The sequence below is a fragment of the Rasamsonia byssochlamydoides genome (genome assembly GCF_041956645.1).
Source record: "Rasamsonia byssochlamydoides strain NRRL 3658 unplaced genomic scaffold VTN77scaffold_16, whole genome shotgun sequence".
In the NCBI taxonomy this organism is placed as follows: Eukaryota; Fungi; Ascomycota; class Eurotiomycetes; order Eurotiales; family Trichocomaceae; genus Rasamsonia; species Rasamsonia byssochlamydoides.
In genome coordinates this window covers 91,897-118,929 of record NW_027192399.1, presented here as the reverse complement: position 1 = coordinate 118,929, position 27,033 = coordinate 91,897, and the positions used below count along the sequence as shown (strand labels likewise).

General features: G+C 49.9%; 9 protein-coding genes across 9 annotated transcripts; 4 read left to right on the top strand and 5 right to left on the bottom strand.

Moving 5' to 3' along the window:
• Positions 1-480: 480 nt before the first annotated feature.
• On the bottom strand, positions 481-2,374 carry VTN77DRAFT_2040 (uncharacterized protein; the record flags this gene model as incomplete). Its single annotated transcript, XM_069417838.1, has 4 exons — positions 481-1,576; positions 1,638-2,088; positions 2,149-2,196; positions 2,266-2,374. 4 exons carry the CDS (start codon positions 2,372-2,374, stop codon positions 481-483), a joined length of 1,704 nt encoding a protein of 567 aa, XP_069279520.1.
• Positions 2,375-2,704: 330 nt separating this feature from the next.
• Positions 2,705-3,794, top strand: VTN77DRAFT_2039 (uncharacterized protein; the record flags this gene model as incomplete). Its single annotated transcript, XM_069417836.1, has 2 exons — positions 2,705-2,912; positions 2,965-3,794. The coding sequence occupies 2 exons, from the start codon at positions 2,705-2,707 to the stop codon at positions 3,792-3,794; spliced, it is 1,038 nt and encodes a 345-aa protein (XP_069279519.1).
• Positions 3,795-5,851: 2,057 nt separating this feature from the next.
• On the top strand, positions 5,852-6,400 carry VTN77DRAFT_2038 (uncharacterized protein; the record flags this gene model as incomplete). The annotated part of the gene is made up of 1 exon (XM_069417835.1): positions 5,852-6,400. The coding sequence occupies one exon, from the start codon at positions 5,852-5,854 to the stop codon at positions 6,398-6,400; it is 549 nt and encodes a 182-aa protein (XP_069279518.1).
• Positions 6,401-6,972: 572 nt separating this feature from the next.
• On the bottom strand, positions 6,973-7,348 carry VTN77DRAFT_2037 (uncharacterized protein; the record flags this gene model as incomplete). Its single annotated transcript, XM_069417834.1, has 2 exons — positions 6,973-7,035; positions 7,184-7,348. 2 exons carry the CDS (start codon positions 7,346-7,348, stop codon positions 6,973-6,975), a joined length of 228 nt encoding a protein of 75 aa, XP_069279517.1.
• Positions 7,349-8,630: 1,282 nt separating this feature from the next.
• Positions 8,631-10,430, bottom strand: VTN77DRAFT_2036 (uncharacterized protein; the record flags this gene model as incomplete). The annotated part of the gene is made up of 2 exons (XM_069417833.1): positions 8,631-10,195; positions 10,286-10,430. The coding sequence occupies 2 exons, from the start codon at positions 10,428-10,430 to the stop codon at positions 8,631-8,633; spliced, it is 1,710 nt and encodes a 569-aa protein (XP_069279516.1).
• A 1,497-nt stretch (positions 10,431-11,927) lies between these two features.
• VTN77DRAFT_2035 (uncharacterized protein) lies at positions 11,928-14,708 on the top strand (the record flags this gene model as incomplete). The annotated part of the gene is made up of 6 exons (XM_069417832.1): positions 11,928-12,114; positions 12,230-12,312; positions 12,387-12,652; positions 12,714-13,586; positions 13,637-13,868; positions 13,917-14,708. The coding sequence occupies 6 exons, from the start codon at positions 11,928-11,930 to the stop codon at positions 14,706-14,708; spliced, it is 2,433 nt and encodes an 810-aa protein (XP_069279515.1).
• A 1,185-nt stretch (positions 14,709-15,893) lies between these two features.
• On the top strand, positions 15,894-16,771 carry VTN77DRAFT_2034 (uncharacterized protein; the record flags this gene model as incomplete). The annotated part of the gene is made up of 2 exons (XM_069417831.1): positions 15,894-16,462; positions 16,582-16,771. 2 exons carry the CDS (start codon positions 15,894-15,896, stop codon positions 16,769-16,771), a joined length of 759 nt encoding a protein of 252 aa, XP_069279514.1.
• Positions 16,772-16,973: 202 nt separating this feature from the next.
• Positions 16,974-18,540, bottom strand: VTN77DRAFT_2033 (uncharacterized protein; the record flags this gene model as incomplete). Its single annotated transcript, XM_069417830.1, has 6 exons — positions 16,974-17,005; positions 17,055-17,125; positions 17,214-17,275; positions 17,324-17,352; positions 17,403-17,590; positions 17,678-18,540. The coding sequence occupies 6 exons, from the start codon at positions 18,538-18,540 to the stop codon at positions 16,974-16,976; spliced, it is 1,245 nt and encodes a 414-aa protein (XP_069279513.1).
• A 1,573-nt stretch (positions 18,541-20,113) lies between these two features.
• On the bottom strand, positions 20,114-22,066 carry VTN77DRAFT_2032 (uncharacterized protein; the record flags this gene model as incomplete). Its single annotated transcript, XM_069417829.1, has 3 exons — positions 20,114-21,730; positions 21,797-21,883; positions 21,932-22,066. 3 exons carry the CDS (start codon positions 22,064-22,066, stop codon positions 20,114-20,116), a joined length of 1,839 nt encoding a protein of 612 aa, XP_069279512.1.
• Between the last annotated feature and the right edge of the window lie 4,967 nt (positions 22,067-27,033).

Sequence of the window (27,033 nt, the reverse complement as noted above, 5' to 3'; positions counted from 1 at the left end):
GTCAAGAACGGTGGCTGAAGATAAGATTATTATTTACCTAATGTATGACATAGGCTTGCCTACACTACACTAAGCCTAAGCCTTAATGTAGGGTTAAATATAGTTCCTCTACTATTCACGCTAATGCATGCCCTCTTCTACCTAGATGGGCAGGCTGCACTACCTACCTAGGCTGATCAGTGTCACGATTCACTTAGTAACTTCTTGCTTTGATTAAAACACTAGAAACCTAATGAATATTGATTGCCCTGCATGTTGCATTCGGTCCATAGACTAGACAATACAAACGTGAAGACTAATAGTACAGTTTCCCGCCTGACGCCGCTCGTATATACCGAATCAAGCTCACCAGCCCAGAGACGATGCATCTGCATCAACAGAATAAAAGATATAGATGCAAGATATCATTAAATCATAAACACCTGCAAACACCTGTAAAACCTGCCAGAGCAAGCAAACGGACGTGACGAAAGAGGACGGCTAGTAATTCATGTATGGGGCACCACCTCCAGGCCCTCCCCGGTCATCATAACCACCGTCATATCCTGCGTAATCGTCGAGTGACCTGTACCCCGGAGGTCCTCCACCTCGGCCTCGACCTCGTCCTCCACGACTGGAATTCCCGCCCTTTCCTCGTCCTCCCCCAGAGCCACGGCCCCGACCACCGCGGAAACCAGATGGTCCGCCACGACGAGGCGCATCATCATGGGGATGCCGCTGTGGTCGGGCATAAGGCGACGACTCTGAGCCATTTTGATAATTCTGATAATAAGAACCCGAGTCACGGCTGGAACCAGGAGGGTAAACAACGTCTTCGTCGTTAAGTTCCTGATGGTGGCGTCGTTTGTTATTCTTGTTCAGGAATTGACTCTCCCATTCACTTTCATCCGGATCCTCTTCTTCAACGCGCAGGATCACCTTTTCACCGACGACAGTGTCAAAGACAAACGCCTTATCGGGAGGCACGGGCTGCCAGTTCTGGATCCTGCCTGCGTCAATCGGACGAGCTCCTTTGCGGACTGCGAGAACGATGATCGGCGTCGGGTTCTCGGTGTAATATCGCTCTGTCTCGGGAACAGGCTTTACTCGGGCAGCCCAGATTTTATGGTCATAGACTGCAGTCCCGGTCACTTGCCAACTGACTTTCTTCCCAATCCCGCCCACTTTGTCCAGAATGGACTTTGATGCAGGACGCGGAGTGATCAAGACGCTGTTGGCCATATACTTTATCTCGTTGCTATCAGCCAGTCCAGGTGGTAAAAGAGGGTGCACTAGTTGAGTGATCAACCGTGACGAGTCGGCGTTAGAGATCAAGTATCCGGTGTAGAAGACCGTGCGCTTGATTTGAAGCCTCCCATAAGGCGACTTGGTCACATTCAACGCCGGGTCGCGGAAACGGACGTTGTGATTGTTGATCATCTTCTGAACTTCGGCTACCTCAGTTACAGGCGACAGGAAGGTCGTCCCCTCGGCAACCTGGATGACTTCTGCAAGGATGGGCTTCCTGTTTGACGGTGATGTCGCCGACAGAAACGACTTATTCAACCTTTCAAAGAACTCGCGGAATCCTTTCACACTAGACGAAGTCAGTAACGTGGCTGTAAACATGGCTGTACTATCATGAGATCTCAACATACTGCTTCACGCGATCTTCGTAGACCCGAATCTCATCAGCCTGCTTGTAAGTAAGGACCAGATCTTCGAGAAACTCCTGTTTGAAAGCTATCGTCGAGGCGAACTGCTGGCTATTTGGGCCCACTTCCGGTTTGAGACAGATCAGATCAAAATCAAGCTTCCTGCTTGATACGATGCGCTTGATGAGGTCGGCGAAGTTTGCCTCGCTCCTCCCCGTGAGAAGGACCGTCAGAGCGTCTTTTTGCTGCATGCTCAGCTCGACCAGCTGCACGATCTGTTCATTCCACCACCCTTTCCATGCTCTAGTCTCCTCGATTTCTGCCCCTTCGCCGGTTGCTGCCAGCAAATTCGGATCGTGCCACCACCCTCCATTGGCGAAGCCGTCGTAGGTCTGGAGGAAGCCAACCGTCTGCCCGTTCCATAGCTGGGGGTTCGGGAGGGGACTGTTGAACACTAGACACAACCAGTCAGTCGATGTGATGTTAACATGAGCTGCAAGTAGAGATATCTCACAAGTGTTGTCGAAGTCGTAGACGTGAATGTATTTGATCTGCGAGACAGCTATTTTCACGATCACTTCAGTCAGTAAATGCCAACGAGAACAGACAGCACAACGCAATGATTTCCCACCAGGTAAATCCTTGTTAGCCACGGACCATCTCTTCAGGCCGGTAATGGTATGTGTCGGTGGCCGTCGAGAGTCGCCCTGGGCCGACCCGTTGAGTGGCGGCAGCGCCATCGATGAAGAAGACTGGAGATGCGAAAGAGGGAGCGTAGACACTGCTGCTTTTGCGGATTTCAACATGTCATTAGGCGACAGCCATGTTCTCGATGGCTGCGAGGTAATTGTCCAGGTTGATTCTTGTTCTGGAGCGTGCGAAAAGAGCTGTCTTTGCGCGGGCGGGTTGATTGGCATCCCAAAGAACGGAACTCCGCCCCGGAAAAACGTGATCAAACTGTTTCTTTCACTTCGCCTCCGCGCCTTCCCCCCAGCATTCGCCTTCAACAACGATGGCTTTCCACCGACACCGACGACTAAGGTGGTCTTCGGTCTAGTCGCTATCATTCCATGGCTGACGATGTCAATCTACGCCAAGAGATCTTCAACAAAACCCTTCAGGAGGTCGCGCGCGACGATGAAGACGGCTCCGCCAGTCCTTGCGTCATCTGTCTCGACTCGATCAGCGAGCCGGGCATTGCGGTTCCCTGCAAGCATGCCAACTTTGACTTTCTCTGTCTAGCGAGCTGGTTACAACAGAGCCGTTCTTGTCCTTTATGTACGTACCCCTTACAGCAATTTTTGAGGCTGATGAGGCTGACCACGCATAGGTAAGATTGAAGTGACTGCGGTGAAATACGATCTCCAGTCACCACAAGGTCCAAAGATCTATGTCCTTCCCCCCGAACCTTCCACGAAACCAGCTGCTACTCCGACTTTACCCCCCTCTGAACGCCGCCGTCCTCGACCGCCTAGGCGGCCTCCCCAAGCGAGACCGGTCGACCCCGAGGACCCGTTGACGCGACGACGTCACGTCTATCGCCACCAGCTCTATTCACTCCGCGTAGGCTCGAATCGTCTCTCGCAATATCGTGAATTGACGCCGCAGCTCTTTAACCGAGACGAGGAGCTGGTTTCACGGGCCCGGAAATGGATTCGGCGCGAATTACAGGTCTTTGAATTCTTGAATCCGGATGGAGGAGAAGATGGTAGCCGAGAAAGGACGGTTGAAAGAGGAAGACCCGGAGAGCAGAGGCTAGCGAGCCGCCGAGCGAATAACGCGGAATTTCTGCTCGAGTATATCATCGCCATCTTGCGCACGGTGGATATCAAGGGAAGTGCCGGGCAGGCAGAAGACCTGTTACAGGAGTTCATCGGAAGAGCTAATGCGCGCTTATTCCTGCATGAGTTGCAATCGTGGCTGCGAAGTCCCTACACGTCTCTGCAGGATTGGGATCGACACGTGCAGTATGAAGACACGGTTCCTCGTGTTGTGTCGCCTGGCGGAAGGGGACGAGATGGCCAATCGACTCCGGTCTATCCCCGCACCCAGTCGGGAAGGATATCCAAGCCTTATCCTTCGAATGCGTCAAGCTCGCGCGATGCCCAGGCACAGGCTAGGCGGGTGCAGTATGCACGGCAGAGATACCAACCTGACTAGCCTTGTCGGCGGGTCACAGTTCAGATCAGCTAAGAAGTAGATGTCATGGCATCTCCTTGGGCAAAATCTGCAACATATCCCCATTTAATTGACATACGACTTACCAAGTCATGAACACACAACTACAGGCGTTTGGTGGCACAATCTTATTGGCATTGGCGGTATGAGGATGAATGACGCTGTACATACATTTATGGACACATGTATATAGATTTGATAAATGTCAGATAATGATACCCTGTCCATTCAGAGCATTCGCGTACGGTTGTCTCAGGTCCAGATTAGATTGTTGCAGTTGCTATCATCATCAGTTGTAAGCTCCCTTTTCATAGTTGTTCCGTCTAATATTATTTTTGTCTATTGCACAGTATTCCCAACCCTGATACTCTGCTTCCCCAAGCTGATATCAACATGACAAGTCCCACCACAACAAATTTGGATCCCAGTGTGCATCTGCAGCAGCCTTGGTGGTAGTCTTCACCGGATGGGATATCTATTCGAGGTAGAAACATTAAATTAGAGGCAGGAGGAGGTCTGTATTATCTTCAACGCATGCATGCTAGGTCGCTAAGTAGCTGACGATTTTTTGAGGATTTCCAATTCTTCTATTTAATATGGCACAGTCAATTAGATTTCAGTTGAAAAAAAAAATAACAAACGTAGGGAAAAAAAAGAGAGAGAGAGAGAGAGAGAAATAATATACAGACACAATTCAATTAACAGATCCTCAATGGCTTCTTGTTGCTATCCCGCAATCTATGAGCAGCTTCATCGATCGCTGCGTGAAATTGACATCAACATCTCATTGTCCAATGTATGCGATGATGAGGAGAAGGGAAGTTGTCACCAGGCATATTGGTCTTGCCGCGTACGTTATTCACGGTTGTTAAGAGTGTAAATCGGGAGATTTATCAGTTGTAAGTAGCTCCACAGGTATACGACATGCGGAGGAGGCGAGGCACCAACAGATAAATAATAATGTTTTGAGAAACTACTCCTAACCTTGGAAGTACTCCTCAAGTTCTATCGGTTTGCTTCCCTTCCTAGTGGGGAAAGGCTGGTCGGCCATATGGATCCATGGATGGAGGTTTCCTCGTCTGCCAGGCATCAACCCAGCAAGTAACCTCAAGGCTTACAATGTGCATATTTCATCCTGATTGTCCCTTCTTCGTTCTTTTGAGCGTGATTGCAGGTCCACTTCCAGTGGCCTAGAAGGATTGTTTCATTAAAGATCAGTTGCGACTCACATCAATATGGCGATCGAGGTCCTCGTTAAGGAGGGCGCCTTTAGGTAAGAGCTCCAAGATCCATTATTCAAACGACCTCGGGAGGCGGGGCAACCTGCTGTTTTGGGCTCTGTATGTCTCCTGGGAGTCTCTCCTCCAACAGGGAAGGAGCCATTGCTTCTCTTCAAGACTGCTGACTTGTGTACACTTGGAGCAAGATTATGTCGTCTTCCAAGAGAAGATTGATCGATAAATTTATTGACGGCCTGCAAGATCCACATTGTGCCGATTTGGACAGGTCCTCTCTCAGTCTCGAAGATAATATCCAGGAGGGATTTTCGCCGTCTCAAAGCTCCTCATACCCTCCTTTAACTCGAGCCAACCTCAAGGCACTTTGCCAAGCACAAGGGGACACTCAAGCCATGTCTTGCAAGTCGACAAAGACAATCAAGCAAAGACAATATCCTACAATAGCCCACATTACGAGGTCGAGCTCATTGCCAGGGCTATCCATTTTCCGATAGACACTCTGCCCAATAACTGGAATGATCTCGAGAGAAGTCTTGGAAGCCAAAGAGAATCCCTGAACCCGGTCAGGAAGATCTTTCGACGCTTGTGAAGATTCGGCACAATACCTTTAATGAACCCACGTTCTGTTTGGGTGTGATACCTTTGATTACAAATCTGAGGTCGCTTCTCTGTGATGACTTCCTGCAAATCGTCGCAAGTGCATTATGGCACGATGACAATCCACTTCAATGTCATAACCCTTCAAGTTATCGAATCGCCGCTCCGTGCCCCGATCTCACAATCGGGTTGAATTTGGCGAAGATGATGTCATACTCCAGTGCCGTACAGTTACTGGGATCGTTTTGTGCGCCAGTAATTTGCAATCCATTTCTGATATTTCCCTGCCTCACCATCGAAGTGAAAGGACTCTCTAGCGCCGTGGAATCAATCCGTCAAAACCGGCACAATGGGGCGGTGATGTTACGCAACCTTCGACATCTGCGCTTAAAGGCTGGCATGAGCGAGGAAAAACTTCGGGAAGAGTTTGACCAACGTACCCATGTGCTGTCCTTGAGCATCGCTCAAGACACCATGAGCATCCATTGCCACTGGACGGGTTTCCAGACAGGGAACCTTGAATACTATTCAGCACATGTCAAGTCGTTGCCTCTACATGAAGCAAAACGTTGGCCGGACGCTGTCACGTTTTGTAGAAATGCAATAGACTGGGTGATCAGGCAGAACAAAACTTGGATTCAAGAAGATCTGGCTACTATTCAGACACAAATCGATGCCGGCAGTATGCCACCACCATCCTCACCAGCTCAATCATCAAGGGAAAGGAGCAGGTCCAGTGATTCTAGCCCCTAATTGCTATTCACTCGCTATACACTCTCACATGAATAGTATTTAAGTGGCTGTCATTGCAACGGCCTCGTGATTTTCGGCCACGGCCGAAACGAGTGCGTGTAAAGCGCTAGCCTTGGAATTGCTTCCAGCAGATGGCCAGATCCTAATTCGCTTACCTTTTTAGCACGTCAACCAATTCACCTAGTCTGGTCTTAGACAGGTGATTAGTGACAGACCGGCATTTACTGTTATCTCGAGGGTTTTGAAGGATGAGGATAATTAGCTTTTGCTAGCTTGAGCGAAGTGATGGAGATTCCATTACTCACCTTTGATACTCTTAACGAGCCCCTCGATAGGAAGGCTTTTTCTCAGCAATTATCCTCGCCTGATTGTACGGAGTACAGTGTTGGCAGTTCAATCTGGAGGATTAATACCTATGCCTATTCATGCTATATTCGACCGCTAGAAAAGAGCCGCAACAGACAACTCGACGACCAGGTTTTTGGCCGAGCTTTCAGCTGATGAATATAAGCATGTTTTCGACAAACTGCGGACGTGCCCTGATCGAAGACTGCCCACTTGGATGGGTTTGTCTACCGGGGGGGTTGTCCACCAGGTTTGCGCCACAGGGAGGACCGAAGTACTTCCAAGATGGCCTGGTAAAAGGACACGTCTACATATGTCAGAGCCCAATATTTTATTGAATCTCTGCCATCAGCCCAACGATACCATCCCATCTGAACACTTGGATTTAACCGTTCAGAGTTGTCAGTCGGCTACTGGCCGATGTAAGTCCTTGCATACCCTCCTGCCTGTTAAGAAAACCCTCTTGGGCGAACTCTTCACTAGTTTGTCGGTAACGGTCGTGGAAAATCTTGGAATGTCGAGCTCGAGACCCTGGGCCAGTTGGCTGTCCGGACGCAGTTGCGCGAGGCCATACTGGTGAGTCGTGACCCGGGGTGGACGCATCCACCTGTTGGCGATTGGCGAGGAGGTTCGAGAGTGTCGACCAGTCCTATACAGAGGTTGAAAGCCCTGATGAAGGAAGTGCATCGCGCGGTGCATCTCAGGCGGTCCAGGGCAGAAGTGTAACAACTGCCTATGTATGTATGTACAACAGTCCACTCGTCTCATTCATTACATAAATCCTCTCGAAGGGGTTCATTCATGCTATGTTTTAAACACGTTCGTCCAGTTCCTTGCCTTATATTCATAATTGCATTCATTTCCCAACGGCAAAAAAATATAAACTATCTTCAAGGGTGTCGTGAGTTCGTTCAATACGCCCCATATATGTCCTCAATGCCCTTGGTTCTTCCAGAAAGAGAGTCGACTGCAGAGCAGGCACGCCGGCAAAGAGCAAACAGGTACTGTCCCAAAACAACTTCGTTCCAATCAACCTTTTTTTTTTCAGAGGCCATGGCGAAAGGAAAGGAAAACCATACTCCTAATTATCGACAATCATTTTTTTTCCGTGACTTATTATAGAAGTAATTAATTAATGTGCTCAATTCAGGACAACATTGGTACTGTACTGTACTTCGCAAAGATTTGAAGTGCCCTCTTTTTCTTTTCCGCCGAATACCAAGATTACTCCCGCTTGTCTTGGCAAGATCAATAATAATTGATCTGGCATGTAATCTAGTCGGGAAGGTTGCGTAGCGATGTTGCTTGCAATAGCATCACTACACTAAATCCCGGCCTCACTTATGTTAATGAGACTTTGACTTTTGCCAGCACTGACAGAAAATTTTGGAAGAATGCCATCGTCAGAGTCTGCGTTGTATATAATAGCATCTTCGTGTCACTTCATGTCCGTCCTTCTCCTGTGCTATCCTGTCTGTATTATTGTTAGGTACTATTTATTGTCCTCTTACCAGATTGGAACCAAAGTAATGTATGTACTGAAAAAAAATAAAATATATTAAATATATTAAATGTGATGCTCAGGGAGAATAGTCTTGTTGTGGTATCATATATCATTGACTCACCCACCCAGTGCTGGTGCTGGTACTGTGTTGGCTTTTCTCTATCCAGAATCTGTGTAAAAGCCCAGTCAAGTCTAGTCTATCATATTAATTAAGCACATCTATTATATACAATAAGTTTGTCATCATCGTCATGATTTGGAGACAGACAGAGAGAGAGAAAACTTCTTCGTCTTTCCCTCCTTTCCTCTCCTCTCCACCAGTCTAGGTCCTGAGACTAGTTATTATTTACCTGAGGTATGTACTCCGTACCTATGTACTGCTCATCTGCGCCGACCAAATCGTCCCCGCTGTCCCTTCGATCCCTTATTACGAAGTTTCAATGATCGATAGTTTGCATGTGCGAGGGGGTTGATCTTCCTCTTAGCTTTCTTCCCTTCTTCCCCATCGTCGGCCTTTGTCTTGGTCTTAGATTTGGTCTTGTCGTCATCCCCAGTCTTTGCCCTCTTGACGACTGAAAACGCGGCTTTGATTTTCTCGGAGAAGCTGGATTTTTGTGACCGCTTGGTGGGGTGGAGTTCGTCTTTCTCGTCATAATCATCGTCGTTGTCGTGATCGGAGTCGGGGGCGGAGTAGTTGTCGTCGTCGTCATCGATATCGACATCGGAAGCCTCCTCGTTGGAGGGTGCGTCGTCTGCGTTTTCATCCTTGTCTTCTACACTTCCTTGACGGACTTTCTCGGCTTGCGCTGGCACAGCCACGGCAACTAACTCATCCTCGCTCTCGTTTTCAGCTTCTTGTGTAGTGGTGGTGCTCGTAGCTGGCGCAGGCTTCGGTTTCGATGGAACAGGTTTCATCTTCACCAGCCGCGTCGTCCGTTTCTGTCCTCTCTTCTTCCACGGCCGACTGTTGCCATCTCCCTCGTTCAGAGGCATCTGGCTGTCGCCGACCTGGACATCATTACTACTAGCTTCAGCCTGTGCTTGCTCCTGCTCGATCTCTCGAAGGATCTCCCAGTCTTCCCGCATGCGCTCCTCTTCCATATCCCTAAGCCCCTGCACCAGAGCGCTCAGCCCCTTGCCGACAAACCGCTGCGGTTTGCGCACTGCTACGGGACTCAAATCGGTAGTCGTAGGGTTAGGATTCGACGTGAAGCGTCCCGAGTTCGACCGGCGTAGAAACGACGGCGTCTCCGACTGCAGTGGATTAGCCTCCAGGGCGTCATCTGCGGTCGTCTGAACATTGTGTCTGATGCCGCTCTCCTCATCTTCAACCATTGTAGCGTAACGCAGCGTTGTCGGGGTCGCAAAAAGCTTCTCCAGGTACCACTTCTTGCTCGACGACGTGGGCGTCCGTCCCAGTCGACCGATTTCCTCTTCCTCCTCGTCCCCTTCCTCGATAGCATCCATCTTCACTCTCTTTGACGGAGTCTGGACCGCCTCCTTTCCAAGACTAGCCACGCGTTTCGCCGAGGGTGTCGCTGTACTGCCACCAGAGGCGGAGAGTAGATCAAACAGCCCCAGGACTTTACCATCGCGCTGCGGGGTCGGTCCGATTGCGGTCTTGAGCGGGAGAGGAGACTCCTGGCTCTGTCGATGGGTGCTTGGACTGAAAAGACGGCGGAGCGTGGAGGGAGAATCGTATGGGTCGAGGTCTGCGGGATGGACGTTCGTCGTGAAGCTTTTTGACGGCGTCAAGAGCTCTCTTCTGGATGCTTTTCGGGGAGTAAACCCGTGGTTCTCGTCGGGGGCATGTTTCCTCTTCGCCTTGGTTTGCTGTGATTCCGATTTCGACGGCGTTTTATCGACGGCCGACGATGCAGATGACGATGACGCCGACGCCGACGCCTCCAGGGCTCGTAGACGGCCGTAAGCTTTGTACTTGGCAGCTGGATCCCGCTGTCAGCCATCTTCGAGTGGTCCACCAGGGACAGCACAGCACAGGACAGGACAGGACAAAGGATAGGTACAGTACGCACCAATTTCAGGATCCTGTTTGATATCATCACGCCCAGCTTTCCTTCCCCCATTGGCCGCAGCAAAGGCCTTTTCCCACTGCTTCAGCTCGGCGCGGAGGGTGGTGAGCTGGGCGGCATCGGCAGCGCTCAGGACAGCAGTCGCCATGGCAGCATAATTGAAACTAGAATATGAGGATATCAACAAGATTGTAAATTAGTCAATTCATGGATGGTGATTTTTCTGGCTGATTCGGTGGACTCTGTGCATGTGAAGGGTCTACGGAGTAGTCTACAAGGCGATTGTCGCGTGTCGCGGGCAGGAACGCGGTCCGGGCGGGTGTTCCCGCGTCACCGCGTTTCCTCCGAGGAACATCTCCGCATGTATCATTGACCTGCCTACCTTGAGCCAACCTAACTTCAAGATATTGCTGTTGTGCTAATTAATTAAATTTCGATTTACTGCGTCATCCTACCAAATTACTAATGCCGTTTGTCTCATCTGTCCTGAAACAAATAAAAAGAAAGGAAACGAAAGGGAAAAAAAAAACGCCATTCTCCTCCCTGCCGGAAATTGGAATGGAATCGGAAATTAGATATGGAGATCTGAGGGCGGACAAAGTCTAAAATTTTGATGAAATCGCGATGCTCTTAACTTAGGAAGAGAGATGGAATTTATAAATTTAGGGTAGCTGAGAATCCATGCGTCACAAGTGGAAGCAGTTGATATCAGTCACGATTATCCATGTCAAGTGACTCGGCCAGGAGTCTGCCTTGCGTTTAGGATCAACAATTTCAAAGTGTTTGATTTGATTCTTTGATTTAATTCGTTGGCAGGGCTGCGAAATGGATGGATCATAGAGCCTCATTCACTCATTTATTGTCTTGTGCAGCTATAGTAGTATTGCGCAAAGAAGGTATTTGTCCACTAATGTACGAGAAGTAGGTAGGTAGCTTGCTATCTACTCGGCTGGTGTCAATAATAGTAATAACCTGGAATATTAATAATAATCAGTGAGCATCTCTCCCCTCCAAGCAGATATTCGAAGGTCGGCAATGGAAAACAAAAAAAAATGCATTTAATGGCTGGTCCTAACAGCTATATTATCTGCTTTCTCCAACACAGACATCCTGTGGGCAGCGCTATTTTTTTTATCAGAATAATAAATTTATAATATCACATACAACTCATTATTATAGAAGTGTCATGGATAATTCACCAGGCCGAATTCTCGGAAAAATCCCGACAACAAGGGGCAATTGATCTGCAATCAATGATTCAAAGTGCGGGGATCTTGTGTTAATGCACATCCACCTCTTAATATTTTTCCAGAAATGAAAATGGACCGTCTACTCTTGATCTGGACTCTAATTCTTCCGTGAAATCGGCCGAACGAAGCAATCAGATTGACTTGGGTTGAAATTGTGGGGTATACTTTGACATCATCAGCATAAGGTAGTTGGCTGGCTAGTTAGCTGCCAATGTAACCTCCCTAGCTGTCTATCTGCCTGTCTGTCTGTCATTGTTCCCCTCTCATCGTCTATTAATAAGAGATCGTCCGACTATATATATATAGCCAAGATGGCTGTTCCTGTCATCCAAAGCTGGCCTGCCTGCCTACCTGCTTGCTAGTTATGTCGCTATCCATACGTTGTCGTCGTCAAGATGCGTCCTCCCTCATCCACTACAAAATTGCTCCTCGTCTTGCAGCTGCAGCTACAGCTGCAACTTTTAAACATATGTAGTCTTCTTCCCACTCTCGCAGCAGCAAAATCCATCTGGTCCACTACGCCAGGCAACTATGCGAACTTCATCTCGACGGCGCTTCCGTTGGGGAATGGTCGATTGGGAGGTGAGTTTGTCGTTTACCTAGCTAGCTACCTACCTATCCAGCTCCTGTCTTTTGACACTCTTGAGTAAAGTAACTATTGCTAATGTGTACTGTACATACGGATGGTATTGACCAGCCATGCCACTGGGCACATACCCCAAAGACATCATAAATCTTAATGTGGACACTTTATGGTCTGGGGGGCCGTTCCAGGTTGATGTACGTCAATTCCACCACTATTGCATTGTACTGCACGTAGTACGATTCGCCATGCTGATCCATATTCTTCTCAGAACTACACGGGCGGCAACCCCACGAGCCCTGTCTCCGGCGCCCTGCCCGGCATCCGCGAGTGGATTTTCCAGAATGGCACGGGGAATGTGACGGCCCTGTACGGCAATCCTAATTATTATGGCTCGTATCAGGTTTTAGGGAATTTGACTGTCGATCTAGCTGCTGCTGCTGCTGTTGCCAATGTCTCAGATTACAAGATGGCGATTGATCTCGAGACGGGTGTGTATAGCAGTGGGTGGACGGTGGGGGCTGTGCAGTATCAGCGGTAGGTCCAGCTGGCTTTGCCACTTGAGTGTGAATCTTTTTTTTTCTGACAGCATGTATAGCGAAGCATTCTGCTCCTACCCCGATCAGGTCTGCGTCTACCACGTCACCTGCACCGCAGCCTTGCCCTCTATCACAATCGGGCTGGAGAACCTGCTGAATTCTCCCGCGCCGCAAGTCACCTGCAAGAACAACAGTCTCAACCTGTACGGCCAGACGCAGGAGACGATCGGGATGGTCTTCAACGCAAGAGCCATAGTCGTGACTTCGGGGAAGAACCAGGGCGAGTTCTGTTCTAGCAACAGCTCTGAGATTGTGGTCCCTGCAGGAGAGACAGAAGTCTTCATCGTCGTGGCAGCTGGAACAAACTACGACGCTACCAAAGGCAATAAAGAGTCCAACTTCTCGTTCAAAGGCGAAGATCCCTCCGCTTCCGTGCTGCAAACCGCGACGGTCGCTTCGCAAAAAAACTACAGCCAACTCAAAGACGCGCACATTCAGGACTTTTCAGCCATCTTCAACCGGTTCAACCTGACGCTGCCGGATCCGAATAACTCGGCCAGCAAGCCCACCGTGGAGATCATCGGCAACTACAACAATGTGACTGGCGACCCCTTCGTGGAGAACCTCCTCTTTGACTATGGCCGCTACCTGTTCATCTCCTCGTCGCGGCCGGGGAGCCTGCCGCCCAACCTGCAGGGTCGATGGACGGAACAGCTAGACCCGGCCTGGAGCGCGGACTACCATGCGGATGTCAACATCGAGATGAATCACTGGCACGTCGAGCAGGCGGGGCTGGGGGATCTGACGGGGCCGCTGTGGTCGTATCTGATCGAGACCTGGATACCGCGAGGTGAGGAAACAGCGTGGCTGCTGTATGGAACCACGCAGGGGTGGGTTGTCCACGACGAACTAAACATATTTGGACATACGGGGTGAGTTTAGAAACTTGACAGAATAATTCGTGAAAATCTGACAGAGTCAGGATGAAAAACGACGCCACCTGGGCCGACTACCCTGTAGCACACACGTGGCTGGCCCAGCCGGCGTGGGATCATTTCGACTATTCGCAAGATGTGCAATGGTTCCAGTCGACCGGGTATCCGTACCTCAAGGGGATTGCGCAGTTCTGGCTGTCTCAGCTCCAGGAGGACAAGTATTTTAACGACGGGACGTGGGTGGTCAATCCTTGCAACTCGCCGGAGCATGGACCTACAGTGAGTCCCACGAAATAGCAAGAGAAAGAGACAAGGCTAACTTCTCAGACATTCGGATGCACGCACTACCAACAACTCATCCGCGAACTCTTCTTCCACATCCTTCGCGGCTGGGACGTATCTGGTGACACCGACACGGCCTTCCGATCGCAAGTGCAGGACATGCTCGATAAGCTCGACGACGGCGTGCATGTCGGCTCCTGGGGCCAGATCCAAGAGTGGAAACTGGACATTGACGTCGAGAACGACACCCACCGGCACCTGTCCAACCTGGTGGGCTGGTATCCCGGGTTCTCGATCTCGAGCATCTACGGCGACAACAAGACCGTGACCGACGCCGTCGCCACGACGCTGTACTCGCGCGGCACAGGCGTCGAGGACCAGAACACGGGCTGGGGAAAAGTCTGGCGGGGCGCGTGCTGGGCGAGACTCAACAACACCGACGAAGCGTACTTTGAGGTGAAGCTGGCGATCCAGAACAACTTTGCCGGCAACGGGCTGGACCTGTATGACGGCGGCGTGCCGTTCCAGATCGATGCCAATTTCGGCCTCCCTGCAGCTATCCTGGCGATGCTGATCCGCGATCTGGATCGAGCCAGCACCGACACGCGACCGCAAGCTGTGCTGTTGGGGCCTGCGATTCCGGCGTCATGGGGAGGGGGGAGTGTGGCAGGTATGAGATTGCGCGGCGGAGGCACGGTGAGCTTCACATGGGACAGCACGGGGACGGTCACGTCGTGCAGCGTGGACCAGACAGGTCGAGGGAGCAGCACGCCGGCTCTGACGTTCTTCGTCAAGGGCGGGCGTGAAATCAGCTGTGTCGGTCGCAGTCATGAGTAGATTGCATTCAGTTGGTGTCCTGCTAGAAGATGATGATGGCAAGTCAACCTAACCTTGAAGTAGAATCCGGATGCAACCTTCCATAGTTCAGCCCTAGCCCTGAGCCCTAGACCCTAAGAGTAGACAAATCCGACAGACAAGCAATGCAACTAATGGCGGGGCAGTATTCCCGACCCCGAGATATTCATCGCTATCCCATGAAGTCGCCTGATCCTTTTTTTTTCCCTTGCCTCTTCGAGATGGACCTAGTCAGTTCAATATCAATGAGCCTGTCTATGTAATGTGCAGTACATACATACGTCAGAGTTGTATCCGAGGCGTACCAAGTTATGCCGGGAATTACCCCGCATATTACAGATCCCCGCGGCGGGGTTCCTGTGCCATGCACGTAGTAGTAATATTAATACGTCAGCGTGGGAGGAAGCTGCCCAGCTATCCTATGCCCCTCCATAAATATTGGGTACATACCCTCCATATTACTGGCCAGTGTCGTACTCCGTATTCTATCCTCCATACTCCACAAGCACATTACGGAGTACAGTACATGTACCACTCGGGAAGAAATTCCCCGAGGGATGGAATGGCCTGGACTGGACTGGTCACTGGACTGCCCAAATATTATTAAATCCCGAGAATTTAGCCGATTTGATTTCATGTCTGCAACTGGATCGTGTTACTCGGGCCAACGCCGAATGCAACCGTGGAAGCAGTAGCGAAAAAGCGGAGATTCTGCGAACGAACTGGAACCCGTCTCGGTCTACTAAGTAGGCGGTGCATTGTTATTATCCGTTTGCTTATCTGGATAATACCTAGGCTGGGCGCCTGTTCTGGTCGGGATTTTTCTAAAAAAAAAAACAAAAGATAGTCTTAGAAATAGAATGACACATGATTAATGAGTTTATCGAATACATGTGATACGATTGTAGTAAAAAAAAAATTGAATTAATTGTTTGAAGTTTCTCCTTTCCTTCCTTCATCTTTCTCTTTCTACACACTCTTCGTACTCTCTTCCTCTCCTCCCATCCCACCCCGCACTACTACCTAAACACCTCGTATTACTCGACTCGACTCGACTCGACTCGTCCATCTCATCTCACCTCCCTCGAAGAGACACACTATACCCACCTACTTACCTACCTAACCAACAGACTCTGATACTGCTCTACTATACTGTCCGCAGCCACCATGACAACCACCTTCTTCGAAAACAAAGTCTACGCCATCACCGGCGTCGCAGGCATCGGGCTCGCCGTCGCAAAGCAGCTGCGCGAGCGCGGGGCCAAGCTCTCCCTGGCAGATATCGACCCGAAGGCGCTGGCCGACGCCGCTGCACAACTAGGCAACGACGATGCGAATGTCCTCACGACCAAAGTCGATGTCGGGAACGCAGCGGAGGTGAATGCCTGGATCGACGCGACGGTGCAGAAATTCGGCCGTCTGGACGGCGCGGCGAACATGGCGGGCGCGATTGGCAAGCACCATGGCGTGCGCGCGCTGGTCGACCAGGATGACGATGAGTGGGATCTCATCATGCGGGTGAATGTGACCGGGTTGAAGAACTGTCTGCGCGCGCAGCTGAAGGCTATCACGGCCGGCACCGGCACGGGGAGTATCGTCAATGCGTCGTCGATTCAGGGATTGCAAGGCTTTGCGCGGCATGCGGCGTATTCGGCGAGTAAGCATGCTGTTACGGGACTGACGAGGTCGGTGGCGAAGGAGGTTGCGCCGGCGATTAGGGTGAATGCTATTGCGCCGTGAGTATCCAGCCTACCTACTTACTTACTTGCATTGCTTTCTGTATTTTCGTGTCGTTCTATATATCGTTCTAGAAGTGCCTGACTGCCTGGCTGACTGACGCGGTTGGTGATTCCAGCGGAACGATCCAAACTCCCCTCCTCGACAAGGCGATCGAGATCCAGGGCGGAAAACTCGACCTGCCGTGCGCGTTTCCCCGATTCGGGACTGCCGACGAGGTCGCTCATGCAGTCGTGTACCTGTTGAGCGATGCATCGTCGTACACGACGGGAACTATTCTCAGTGTCGATGGCGGATGGAATTGTTGAAGTACATACATTATAACCTTGCCTGACGGTTGATGAACGTATTGGACGTGGATTGTGCTACGATTCGAGTCGAAGCTGTATATAGAATCAAATATGACGGGAATATTTGCAACGAATAAACGCATTCCGAAAACTATGGACAACTCCATACGCCCCGTCCTCCATGACTACAAGTCTAAAGAAGAAATATCGTCACGTCATATCATGACCAGGAGAACCACAATCCCCATGCAACTGCAAATGTAGTCAGCTCTGTTGTTCTGAGAGTGAGAGGGCAACGAACATAACAAAATCAATCCCTGAAGCCGGAAGTTTCCGGCACTGAAGGCATGTATGCCGCTGGATTCTTCGTCCCTGTATAGTACAGTTAGTATGGCCTGAGACGAAAGGAAGACGGTGTCTGATAGTTCCAGGCAACGATTTTGTGACCACTTCAACATACCTCGCGATCGGCACGGGCCATCCGTTGTTATATGTGAGATAGTTCCATCCTAAGCGTGTTTGCTGCTCATGTTAGTCTGTTGACTGCTCCTGAGGCGCGACGCGACATACACTATCCATCAGTCCGATGCTTCTATTCACTGCGAAGCTCGTCAGCCCCTGTCAAGAAAATGACAACCGGCCAACCCACGATAATGGTAGTAGAGAATATCCGGCTCAGGATCCCGACTCAACACCCCAAGACCGCCAGGCGCGTAGACCTGACCGTCGTGGTTGGAGCCGTATACAACGTGGCCTCCACCCTGGAGCAGTTGCTGTCCGTTGATGTCAACGTAGGGACCGGAAATATTCAAGGACCGTCCCACACGGATCGAGTACCTAGACAGGCGCAGCTTAGTTATGGTCTAGCAGAAAATAAAAGGAAATGAAAAGCCAGCAAGAAAGAAAAAGAGAAATGCGTCGTACTCCTCTCCTGTCGGGGGAAGATCGTCCTCCTTGAAACCGCAACACTTCCCCCGACTGAACCACAGGTAATAGTACGGCTGCTTGTAACTGATCCAGGACCCTTCCTCGGGACGGGCGCCCTGAGGGTCGGAATCGATCGGATACCAGCCGAGAATATTGTTATCCTTGCCTGGCAGCTCCAAGTACGAGAGATGGTTTGCAGCCGGGGCTTCAGCGTTTTCCACCGACAGCATGTCGTCTGACAACGGGACCTGCCACAGATCCGTCCAGTAACTGCCAAAGGTCAACCACGCCTTGCCGTCTGCCGGGTCGATAATCACGCTGGGGTCGATCGCGTTGGAGACGGTGTACGGATGGATATCCGAGAGGTTTCCAGCCCCCGTGTTGATGAGAGCGCCGTGGTCCCTCCACGAGCCTGGCTCTGCTGTCTCCGACGTGGCCACCCCGATCGCGCTGTTCCGGGTGCCCCCCTTGGTGACGCCGTAGAAGCAGTAAAACGTACCATTTCGCTCGATGATGGTGGGCGCCCACGGGCGATATCGGTTCACCTTGTCGACGATGCTGGGCCCGTGCAGGACCGTTCCCACGCGCGTCCACGGCCCGCTTATGTTGGACGCGGTAAAGTAGTCGATCGAGGGGGCTCCTTTGAAGAGGTAGAAGGTGTCATTATAGATGATGATGCTGGGGTCGTGAACTTGCAGGTTGCCCTCGTTGGGGAGAGGATAGTCTGTTGCAGTCGGAATAGGCGAAGAGGTGGTGGGATCAGCTCTTGCCGTGTAGAAGAAGGCAGAGAGTCCGAGAAAGGTCAACAGGGCCAGCAGTAACATCTGACGCAACGTCGTCGGCGACGTGAGACCGATCATATCAGACTGTTGCAGCTACTACATGCAAGAAGTCGCAAAGGTTGCAACAATGCAACAATAATCACCACAGGGATCACATGTAATTAAGAAGAGATCGGCCAGCAGTCTACTCTGTACAGAGCGATGGGGATTGCACACTGTCACACATGCTATCTCGATCTCTCCATAATTACGAACGGAAACCCACTCGTGGAACTCTCCTTGGGCTTGTAAGCAGCGCGGGTTGCAATCTGCGGCTTGACTTGGCAGGAGGTACCCGACCGCGCAGATCATCAAGGATTCCCAGGATGATCGCGCTTTGGTTATCCAACATTTCCAATTCGTGTAATGAAAATCTAAGATTCCGTCATAGGATTGGGGGCAGCCCACACATGGAACATTGATTTGCGCACATCCAGTTGGACCGTTGGGCATGGCTCAGCGCTGAGGCCCTGATCGACTGCAAATCCAGCGGCTGAAGCGTCCAATTCCGCGGGCGGAGCCAGTAAAAAGCTTAACTGGATTGCATCTGTGAGACTTACTATACAGAGTATGGACTATGGAGTACAAGGGTGGACCATGGACTGTAGGTCATTATTAGAAGCTGAAGCCTGAACACAAGGCGATAAGAATCATGGTCAGGTAAGCCCTTCAAGTCATGTGAATTCTGCATGGGTAGATCCTCACCACTCATGACTGACCTGGGAGATGCATGCTGGAAACTGGTATAGGTGAGAATAATCAAACCTCACTTTACCCAACATCTGGGTGTTCACAAGAAAGACAATAGAAGTTCAGGCCAACTCAGACCAGAGAAGAGCTGGGGAAGGTTCCCAGAGCCATGCTCTCAGAGAGCCCACCATACTTCAGCACCCCATATTGAATCTCAGTAACCAACTTCCTACTAGCACATGCAAGATTAAGATTAACCTCATGAGTCCGGAACAGCCTACAGGCCAGATCTGATCGGATCTGAATCTGAATCTGATGTGATCCAATCTAGCTCCCAGAACCATGGATACTTACACCTTAACCACCCTACTGGAGCCTCAGAACCCACATTGAATCTTGGCGAGTAGATTCTCATTGCACGAGAGCTGGGCATGCCCCATATTGAAACTTGGCGGAAAAAGTCCGGGTGAGTCTTTGTGAGCGCTGGAGGTCTCGTGAGAGTACCTACCTAGGTAGGTAGGTGAGAGTCCAGACCCTGGAGGCGTCAGAGGTCAGGTCAGGTCAGGCCAGGTGATCTTGGTCTCACCTCACTAGAGAGATAAAGACAAACAAGAGAGCAGAAGTATTCTTTGTTTTATTGTCTTTGTTTTGTCAATGTCTTTCGAAAGGAAGGGCTCATTTCATACCTACTTCATGCTCTTACTTGGATAAAATAAGTCAGCAGAGATCAGACAAGTTGTGTTTGCTCATTGTGATACTACGAAAAAGACAGTACCCTGCTGATAGCATTTATATTCACAGAATTAAGTATGTACTATAGTACGACTAATCTAATTAAGTGCTAGAGCTAGACATTGCATCTACTCTCATCAACTCGTCAACCATACCCCGTATATACATAGAACTATGTACTGTTCTGAACTCAAGCAGACTTCTTGTCGGCCACCATCCTCCCCAACAACGCCAACAACCCCGATCCCTCGCACTTCTCGACATGGGCCATAGCCTGCGTCGCGCTCGAGGCGTCGCGCTTGGCAAAGTTGAAGCCCGGCGTCGGCGTCACGCAGTTGTACTGCGCGTCCGCCGCGCGCAGGCCACAGATCGCCTGCGTGATGCAGGACCCCGTGCAGCTCGACACGTCCCACCCGCGCGTCTGCCGCGCCCAGTACTCCTGGAAGGCCGCGTTGTCGTTCTCGAATGCCACGGTGACGTTGTGCCAGAAGGCCGGCGTCAGCTCCGCCGTCGGGTCCGTCAAGGGCGGCGAGAGCAGCGCGCCGTACGTCTCCTTCGCCGAGTAGTACTTCTGCCACGTCGGGCCCGACTGGTACGCCGGGTCGCTGATGTTGGCGATGTAGTTGGTGAAGTCCAGCACGGCGAAGGTCTTGGGGTCGACATCATACACCCTGAATGTGGGAGGTCCCGAGGTCGGGGTCAGCGACGGCATGATGTACCCGATCGCAGTGGCAGTGTCCCATGCCTGGTTGGAGTAGTCCGAGTAGGAGATCTGGAACTGGTCGATGTGCGTGTGACCGTAGAACAACGCCGCAATGGTCGCCTCGTACCGCTGCACGATCTGGTCAAAGTAGTGAGAGTAGTCGTGGAAGTGGTCCGACGTGCCCGTCGGGACATGCGCAATGATCCAGACCCGCTGTCCCGCCGTCTCAGCCTCCTGGAGCTCGTTGATCAGCCAGGCCAGCTGCCCATCCGGGTCGTACGGCATGGGGTCCTGATATGCCCAGAAGTTGTCGATATAGTAGAAGATGCTGTTGTAGGAGATGATGCGCAAATCCGTGCCGTAGCTGCCCTTGTAGATGGAAGAATAGGACCCGTAGTTCGCCGCCGTCTGGGCAGAGGACGAGCTGGTCAGCATCGTGAAGTCGTACGCCAGGGCTTCGTAGGTCCAGTTCGTGCTGTACTCGCTTGGGATGTTGGTCGTGGGCAGATCGTTGACCGGCGCCGTGTCGTGGTTCCCGATGGCCGCATACACCAGCCCCAGCTCGGCCATGAGGTCGTAGGTGGTGTTGAGGTCCTGGATGACTTCGTTCTGGTCCACGAGCCAGATGTCATGCGCGACGACATCTCCCGTATAGATGGAGAAGGCCGGCTGGGGGCTCAACGCCTTGATAGCGTTGAACATGCTCTCCTCGAGGCTCAAGGGCGCATCGCAGTTCGTGTTGCCGTAGGGCCCGCAGGGAGTCGTCGTGTTTCCCGGAGCATCCGCGGCCGTGTAAGGGCGACAGCAGATGGGCTTGGTGCAGTTGTAACTGGATCCCGTCTCGTAGGAGAGGTCCACGTGGGTATCGCTGAAGTGGACGACTTGAATCGGCGACTCTCCACTGGGCGCTGGACGAGTCGTGTCGGGCTTGGGAGTAGGGAACGTGAGGTTGTAGGACCGGACCGCAGGATACTGGCAGAGGCCGAACGCGCTGGCGCAGATGACATCGGAGGTGTGCGACCCGATGTCGAGGTTTTGCAGGATGTAATCCAGCACCGGACCCTCGCGGGAGATGATCCCAGAGCAGACATCGGAATCTTCTTTCTATAGCCAACCACGAGTCAGATGGTTACACTTGAAGAAAGTCAGCAAACCAATCGATTTACTTACGCCGCTGATGTCGCAGACTTCGGTCAGGATGTCGACAAAGGCGGACGTGCCCAGCTCAGCCGCGCCTTGCAGAGCAGTCAAGATGACCTGGACAGTTAGCGTGTGCGAGACAGGTTGAAATCGGTGAGTCCATACCTGGCAGCCAGAGCAATCCACCGCATTCACGATGTCGTCCCAGATCTCCTGGGCCAAGCCGCGCTTGTTGTAGGAGGCGGTCGCGGTGGCCAGCGAGGCCAGCGCGGCGATAGTGGCAGCTGTGGCAGCTCTCATTTCGTTCTTGGTTCAACTCGACGACGGATGCAGACACCCAGAAGGATGTGCAGGCCAGACCATTCCAGAATGTTTATATGTCTGCTCGATTTGACCCCAGACCGGCTGGATGACATTGTCAACTGTTCAGCGCGGCCATCGAGGCCACGTGCCCGGTGTGATCTCGCGGGTGATGCGGCATGCCCCGTGCAGAGTAGGATTGGCGATGGACTCAAAAAAAAGCTTGGTCATTTAGTCGCACGCTAAATCAAGAAAACTACTGCAACAAAAAGGCGCTTTACGTACTCTAGTACTACTTCGTGGCTGTCAGTCGTCATGCTCGTCACTTTTCGGTCCGGCCGGACATCTGCAGAGGTCAGCAGATGAAACATCACGACGCGCATGCCGTTGAATCCTGGCCAGGGACCTCGATACGCGTGCTCCCAGGGCGAATCTCCGATAGGCTGTGGCCAGCCAGCTAAGTGGTCCTTTGCGATGTAACATGACGCGGATCATGTCGAGCCACTAGTGCAGCATATTCCCCGTACGGAGTAAATTTGATATGCTCTGCTTGGCATCCTCCTTCACCGCGATCTTCATCTTCATTATTGTCTAGAAACTCATTGATACTAATCAGCTCTTGGTAACGTCTTTGATCCAGATAAACAAGAAATAAATGCGATTAGATATGCAATTGTGGATATCCTCGGGACTCGGTTCACTGCCGCACGTAAATTGGAGCTCCGAGCCTAGTTAAAACTTAGGCGAGACCCCACTGCAGCATAAACCTGAAATAGTAACTATATATATTAGTACCTAGGTAATTATGATAACTTCCTGCCTGCATACGGAGGCGGGCCTCAAAAGTTTTCGCATATGCTAGTGGACCATAGTAATTTTCGTGTTTCACCTGGTACCTCTCTCCCTACTAATTTTACTATGTTAACCTAGGTACCTTCGAAAACTCACCACTGCTGCGGTGTCTCCTATTCTTACCTACCAGCCTACCTGCGTACCTACCTACCTGCCTACCTAATTTGGTGCTTAAGTTCTGTTAAACTAAGCTAGAAGCCTGGCCTAACTGATATAAAGAGATAGAGATATGAGTTTTATAAAGCCCATAAATACTGGACCTTAGAAGATTAGAAGAATATTATATAGACTAATAAGACCTCTATTATATTTGGGCATAGTAGGGAGCCATTTAAGTATGGAGAATATCTAGAGATGCTTCTAATCTAACCTATATATATTGTTATTAGAAGGGGTCCTCTGAATTTATATTTTATGGATACTTTTCATATGATAAAAAAGGCCCCTGTTATATATTGGTGCCTAAGATAAATTAAGCCTAGAAGAATACTGAAAAAAGAGCTTGAAACTATCAATTAGGAACATAATGTGACGGTCCGAACTAGGCGGTGCACTAGGCGGTGAGGCATATTGCTGGCAGAATCCGTGAGATATCTCGCTGGACCTCGTAGATAGCTTCTTTCTCCCCCAGCTTAGTCTCTTCGTTCTGAACTGCCTCATAGCTTCTAGATAAACCTACTAGCTAATGGGATTTGGGTTTGTTACAGCTAGTACAAAAATCAAAAGGTAGTATTAATTAGTATTAATATTAGAAGGTAGTAGTATTTTCTATATAAATATGATGCCTATACTAACTATTCTATAGGAAGTATTAGTTCAAAAGCTCATCCTCTTTATAAAGGAGTATATGAGAGATCAACCTGATACCATAATTATAGAGGATAATGTACCAGCCTATGTATATTATGCCTAAGGTCTAGTATACAGCTTCTATGGCATCTAATGTTTGTTATGGCCTAGTAACTCCCTAGATCTTAATATGATTGAGCCTTATTGGATCTGGATAAAGAAACAGATTACCTTTTATAGTATACCTGCTGATAAGGAAACTATTAAAGCTGCTTAGCTTCAGGCTTAAGAAGAGCTACTATAGGAGCAAATCTAGCAGTAGATTGAACAGATTATACATCATATTTAAGAGGTTATTTGCCTAGAGGGTAGAAATAAGTATAAAGAAGGTCATATAGGTCAGGATTCTTATACTTATAAGGTGAGGCAGATAAAAGGGGTGCTCTTAAGCCAGAAGATCTGAATCAATATTAAGGAACATATTGAAGACATTAAGGATGGAGAGACTTTCAAGGATACCTAGGTTAGCGTAGTAAAATTAGTAGGGGCGGAGGTACCAGCTGAAACACGAAAATTACTAGTGTCCTAGCATATGCGAAAACTTTTGAGGCCCGCCTCCGTACATAGATCAAGCCTCAATTAATTAATATTCAAACAGCATGTGATAGACAACCAACAGCAGCAACAAACAGAGGAACGTGGATGGAAAGGGCTGCCACGATGTCGGATATAATACTGATTATGGCAAGGAAATCAATCTGGATTTTTCAACCTGCCATCGCCGTAGAACAGTCTCGCCTGCCGGAGTATTCTTTTTTCATCCAATTGCCTCGAAAGATGCACAATTTTTCAGGTTGCATAGACGGCTCCATGGGAGACAAACTAATTAATCCCAGCTTGGCAGGTGAATGGTTTGTCCCCTAAGGAAAATGACCAAGCAAAATATAATATTAGCCCACGCAGTCAGGAAGACAGAGAAAGGAGAGAGAAAGAGAAGCCCATACAGCTTGTTAGGCATCCTTTGGGCATAGATGAAGAGCACAAAGTCAAAAGTGGAGATAATGGCAATACTGTATAATGTTAGTCTTAAAATTTAGACCTTCAAACGTTGTATAGTATTTACGGACAACGAATGACCAAAGCCGTCGGATATCAGGTAGGAATTACCGATAGCAATCAGTAGTGATAAGTCTAGATTTAGAACCCTCTGAAGCTCAGAGCCTAGAGTCTATGCCTTTCAGCCAATTCTCTTCCTGGTTCTCTTCCCTGATTTAGAAATTACGAAGTCATACTGAATCAGCTTAGACCAAGATTTTGACTGAACCTGAAGCTGAGGAACAAACTATGAGATAAGCTGCTATTAGTTAACTCTAATCAAACCAATTACTGGACCTAAAGCCCTATGTGCCTGGTAGTATGATATTGGCAAGTACAAACAAACAGCATTTGATATACGATTGATTAGGCATGCTTTCTAGATGTGTTGGTTGGTGTGCCAGCCAGTCAGGCTGATTGCCAAAGGAAGTCATGCATCACAAATGGATCACGTGTGGATTTATCTTATCGGTTTGTGTTACACAGATCTCTATGCATGCTTTTAATATACAGTATGTAGATCTTCAATTGAAATGCCAAGAACTAAACTGCCTGGGGTCCCAAATTGAGCTTTGTTTTTTATATGTCAATAGACTCGACTCTATCTCTCACAGATATAAAGCTTAAGCTCAAGCAAGATCAATTACTCGGCAGGACTCAACAGATGTTAAGTCACATACAATGTGAAATGTGAATCTTGTGGAATCGTCCAAGTTGTAAGTGACGGAAGGAGTGCTGCATTGAATTAATTCATCGATTTAGGTAATCAAGACATTTCTCCATTTCCTGAGAATCTGTAAGACGTCTCTGCAGGTTCAATTAGACTATTGGATAAGCTCAGCCCAGAGCTAGGGAGGCCCGATCCCTGCATAACATCCATTTTGCGGGGATTAAGTTCTGCGATGCAACCCGCAAGGTCCTCGGATAACAAAGTGGATCGGACAAAGTGCATTTCGCGGGTGATGCGCGCGGAGTGATTGACTCAAAACGAGACCAAGCTTGTGAAGGGCTTTTGAAAAGCTCTGCAAGTTGTAAGTTATTCAATAAGCATGCTAATCACGATTCTGATGCGATTCTTCTCCAACTCGGAAATTGATGCTGGGTACGCCATCCTCGATCCATACAGGCGCATGTTGCAAAGTCCGGTTGGAATTGGCGAGTAGAACATTGCCGTCAAATTGTTAGAGCTCGACCTCGACCTCCTAAAAGCCGAATTATATGGTCGACGTATACCATCACCGACTAGAGCTCCAGCTTCATGTTGAGGCCGTGCTGTTTTATCGTGCCAGCACATCGATTTATCATAGAAAAGCCGTAATGAGGCCACAGCTCTCTCATATATGCCACGAACCACTGAAAGACAAATTGACGAACGCTCATAGATGAGACCACGACTTTCCTCTCTCTGGCTGCCCAATATCCTTTCCAACAGGTGGCAAAGTCGAGAAATAACGACACGGCAGACAACCAGCCGCAAGAAACAACAACCAACATTAGTATCCAGCTTAATATTCAGCCTATTTCCAGTCAGTTGGAGAAAACGTGGGGCTGACAGCTCGTATCGCGAGTCAAGGCCCATCTTGCGGGACTGTTGGAGTCGTTCTTCCCCACAAATCCGGGGGATTTCCACCCCGTTCACGTGCCAAAATCCGGGGACTCTCCGCACCTGCTGGATTGGAGCAAGTCAGTCTCGTCATCCAGTCCCAACAGATGGAAGAAAAAACCTTGGAAGTTTGTCTCTCTTCTCAACTCGTCAACGGGGAAATTTCCCGACAGTCTGGATCCGGCGGATGGATGTCCATGATAGGACAGGACAGATAATCTGCTTACTCCGGAGTTTTCGAAAACGTGAAGCTGACAGATGTCAGCCTACATGGACAGGTACTAACTCACTAGCAATAGTTCGGCCTGCTTATGGTGAGACGTGGTCGTTAACCTATGGACATGGGAAAACCCCTTTCAATGCCTCTTCGTCTTGAGCAATGTGTATGGCCACGACGGTTGCATTCGACACGGCTTTGAATTCTCTCGAGGCTCAAGCAAGGAAATGCTCATAATCGAGATAAATACTCAATTGAAAGTCTTATCCGACAACGCAGCGAGGAGATCTGTCGCCGGTCCCACAGGTGGTGTGCAGCCCCGCAGCCAGTTCGAAGACTACTTCCTGGAGGAGCAATCCGGTGCAGTCCTATCTGGTTATAGTCATGAAGATCCGGGGAGGATCGGACTCC